This window comes from Cornus florida, unplaced genomic scaffold (genome assembly GCF_030987335.1).
Source record: "Cornus florida cultivar Cherokee Brave unplaced genomic scaffold, ASM3098733v1 CherokeeBrave_3.0.0_Hap2_Chr03, whole genome shotgun sequence".
In the NCBI taxonomy this organism is placed as follows: domain Eukaryota; kingdom Viridiplantae; phylum Streptophyta; class Magnoliopsida; order Cornales; family Cornaceae; genus Cornus; species Cornus florida.
In genome coordinates, this window is record NW_026775573.1 from 26,647,815 (window position 1) to 26,651,991 (window position 4,177).

General features: G+C 37.4%; 1 protein-coding gene across 1 annotated transcript; it reads left to right on the forward strand.

The window, feature by feature from the left end:
* The first annotated feature begins 2,397 nt into the window (after positions 1-2,397).
* Positions 2,398-3,889, forward strand: LOC132300034 (transcription factor MYB44-like). The gene has a single exon (XM_059796961.1). It carries the CDS (start codon positions 2,591-2,593, stop codon positions 3,494-3,496), a length of 906 nt encoding a protein of 301 aa, XP_059652944.1. The 5' UTR covers positions 2,398-2,590; the 3' UTR covers positions 3,497-3,889.
* The last annotated feature ends 288 nt before the right edge of the window (positions 3,890-4,177 follow it).

Sequence of the window (4,177 nt, forward strand, 5' to 3'; positions counted from 1 at the left end):
ATTTTATTTCCTGCTAGTTCCATCTCACCGAGAAACAAAATTTCCAACTGAAATGATAGTCAAAATTCGTGGACCGTCGTAATTGTTCCACACGGCTCGTTTAACGTCATCCATCCAGCAGTTGAACAACCGCGTGAAGTTAAGAAGTCGTAGGTTGGTAGAACAGAACAATATAAGCGTTAGATTTGGTAGTAAACAAACGATAATTAGTTGTTGTACTAATCAATCCGTTGATCTTCTTAACCTTTTTGGTCAACACTCAATTCTATAATTCTTCAACGTTAACCTTAATTCTAGTACGTATTTTACAATCTAGTTTAAAATTTAAAATTTAAAATTTAAACCACTACTAGTACTTAATAGGAAATTAATCAAAGTTGACAGTCAAGTCGGTGGTGACCGTCACTACCGGTGAACGGTAGTAGGCTTTTGGAGCGTCTTCTTCCTTCTGGCACAGTGTCAGTCCATACCCCATCTGGTTTTTTTTTTTTTTTTTTTTTTTTTTTTTTTTAATATGAAAGTTACCACTAAACTAACGCCCTAAGAGCTAACTGTCTGTATACTACTATATTTAAAAGATTTTATCTTTTCAGTCCTTTACTACCACAATGAACAAAATTCATCAACTAGAATTTTATATTAAATAATTAAAATTGATTTATAATAAATTATATGCTCTGCTCAAACTTTATCAAATTCTTTTTGTTATCATTAAAGTGAAATTGATTGCCAGTCATAATGGTTTTTTTCTTAATTGCAATAAATCAACAGTACATCTCATAAGAGTAATAGTTTTCTTTTTCTTTTTCTTTTTTTCTTTTTTTTTTTTTCGCTACACCTAAAGTAGCGAGTACATATTTGGAAGTTGAACGTGTTAACTATCATTTACTTTAAAAATTTAAGTTACTAAAGAATGTGCAACTTTAATATTTAATTTTTTTAACAAGTTTGAAGGGGGAATTTATATGGAGGTTTTTTTTTTTTTTTTCATAATTTCAATGATGGTAATTTCAAATTTTTATAAGTATAAATATAAAAAAAAGTACAATTTTAAAGATATAAAATGTAATAAAAAAAAAATTTATGTGAAGGCAAAATATATAAACAAAAGTAAAGTTGACACTAGTGAAAATTTCAAAATCTGAGAGTAGTGACTTAATTGGTTCTTTCACATGCCCACCCTCGATTGATGGATGTGGTGGGACTCATTCCTATGTGAAAAAAATATACAAAACTTCAAGAGTACCACTTATTGAATACCTCACCTAATTAGCTGTGTTGATTAGATAAATTAATTGGATGGAAATATTTTAGTAACCCAATAATTTTTCAAATGAGTCCATGCCAACATGAGTATCATTGCTCAATTATACTCGTAAACACAACGGACCTCACTATTTTGGATTCACTTGTTGGTCCAATGCATTGAAAAATTACAGGTAAATTTGATTTATCTCGTTTGTCAATATCCTACATAAATCTTGACTACCTTTACGACACCGACTCAATTGCTTCTTTCACATGCCCACCCTTGATCGAGGATGTGGACTCATTCCTATGTGAAAAAAATATATATACAATACTTCGAGGGTACCATTTATTGAATACCTCACCTAATTAATTGTTTTGATTAGATGAATTGATTGGATGGAGATATTTAGTAATCCAATAATTTCTCAAATGAGTCCGTGCCAACATGAGTATGCTTTAGTATGAACCTTGCAAACACAATGGACCTCACTATTTCGGATTCACTTGATAGTCTTTCAAAATATCTCGTTTGTAATATCCTACATAAATCTTTATTATCTTTACGTTTTATAATTTCAGTTATCTCTTTTAAAGTTTCGACTTAATATCTATTTTGTTTTTCTAATGTCTGAAATAATTACAAACATTTAAAGAACAAAATGATAAAAAAAAAAAAAAAAGTCATTAATAGGGGAGCCAAGTAAAATTATGAAAAGTAAAGAATTGTACATATTTGAAAAATCTAAATAAAATTTATTCCAAAATATAGGAGTCAAGAAAAAAAAAAAAAAAAAAAAAAAAAACGGACGTTAGGCATAGACTCATAGTATTCAAAACGGGTAGACTCAAAACAACTCAAATACATCACGTTAGTGTTCTCCAGCCTGGCACACTCAATCTTATCCTCTTCTTCCAACCCCCAAAATATCGCGATATATTCCCGTTCTAGAACACTCCTCCCTTTCTCTCTCTCTTTTCACCGTCTCAGTAACTTCCATAACCGTACGAGTAGTCAATACAGGTAAAAAAATATAACTCCCCTCTCGAGACGTTCCATTCTGGTGAGATATTTCAGCGAGACACTCCCCCAATCCAACTAATCACCTCTCGACACGTGTCACTTCACAGCTGTACCCAGTCTAACCGCCTTCTCTCAAAAACCGGTAACCATAACAACGCTCTCCCTCCTCTTCACCGGTTCAATCCGTTACCCTAATCCCCTCCCCCCTTATAAACCCCTTCTCCCTTTCGACCTCTCTCTGTGTCTACGTCTTTACCACTTTCTCTCTCTAAAACTACATACATATATATTAGGGTTAGGGTTTGTATTTGGATTTCAATGGAGAACAGAGATTTGGCAATGGAGTCTTCGTTTGTGGATCGGATCAAGGGTACGTGGAGTCCCGAAGAGGACGAGTCGTTGCGACAGCTCGTGCAACGGCACGGCGCTCGGAACTGGACGTTGATTTCCAGGTCGATTCCGGGGAGGTCCGGCAAGTCTTGTCGTCTCCGGTGGTGTAATCAGCTGTCGCCGGAGGTGGAGCACCGCGCGTTCACGCCGGAGGAGGACAAGATCATTATTCAGGCGCACGCGAGGTTTGGGAACAAGTGGGCGACGATCGCGAGGCTCCTCAACAACGGTCGCACTGATAACGCGATCAAGAACCACTGGAACTCGACGTTGAAGAGGAAGCACTCGGCGTTGGTCGGCGGCGGTGGGGATGAGCGGCCGGTTCAGGTGTTGAGGCGAGCGGATAGCGGTGATGTGACGAAGACCATCTCTGGTGGTTTGCGTTTGAGTCCAGAGAGTCCGACTGGTTCGGACGTCAGTGATTCCGGCATTCATCTTATGAATGTGTATCGACCTGTAATCTATCAACCACCGCAACAGGTGGTGGAGTCGACGGCGCCACCGGCGTGGAAGCCACAAATTGATCCTCCTACAGCACTCACACTCTCTCTATTTCCTCCGGGAGACGACGATTCACACTCGTACAAGATTCAAGACCACAACTCGACTCAGCCGACTCACCGCCGTAGCCAGAGCGACGAATTGGGAACACCTCCTCCATCAGAGGGGCATCAGACGATGTCGTTTGGGCCTGAGTTTCTGTCAGTGATGCGAGAGATGATCAAGAAGGAAGTGAGGAATTGCATCTCGGAACTGGAGTCTGAAAGTTTGCAGAGTGAGAGTGGTGTGAGGAATGCAGGGGTTAAACGGATCGGAATCAGCAAGATTGATTGATGAATCGGAGAATGTGGTTGGAGTTGAATGAGGGTACAGAGATTTGGGTTCAAAAAAGAACTGATTTTGGGTATGTTTTCTCTTGGAGTTGAACTTGCTTGGTGGTGTACAAAAACAGAGGGGAAGACAGAGATAGGGGCAGAGTAGGAAATTCAAGTTTTGTTGATTGGAGTTGCAGTCTTGCAGAGAAGATGAATCGGAAGAGGATTATAAATTATTAGTTGATTTTGATTTTGAATTTTGGGTTTTAGGGGATGATAATTATAGAAATCCATAAAAAAAAATAAAAAAAATTAAAAATTTGGAGCAAATTTGAATTGACATTGGTATCTTTGTTTTGGGGCACCAAATTTATCAGAAAAGGAACAAAAAGGATGACCTCCTTCAATCTTATTTTTACAAGTTCTTTTGGTTCTGCAGTCTTTTAAATGTGCTTTTATTAAAAAAAAAATATTCCTACTTTTATTTCTTGGTTGGATTCAATTTTTTGAAAGTGGTGTGACAGTTTAAAATAAAAATACTCCGTATACACTTTGAAGGTGGGGATACGAATGATGTCATTATAGCTGGTGGTACGGACTGTACCCGACCGTACAAATTTTGGAATTGGACAACTGTTTTTTTTGGGGGTATTATTGTCTTTTTGCCTATATTGGTAGTTATCCTTTTAGCCTAGCTCGT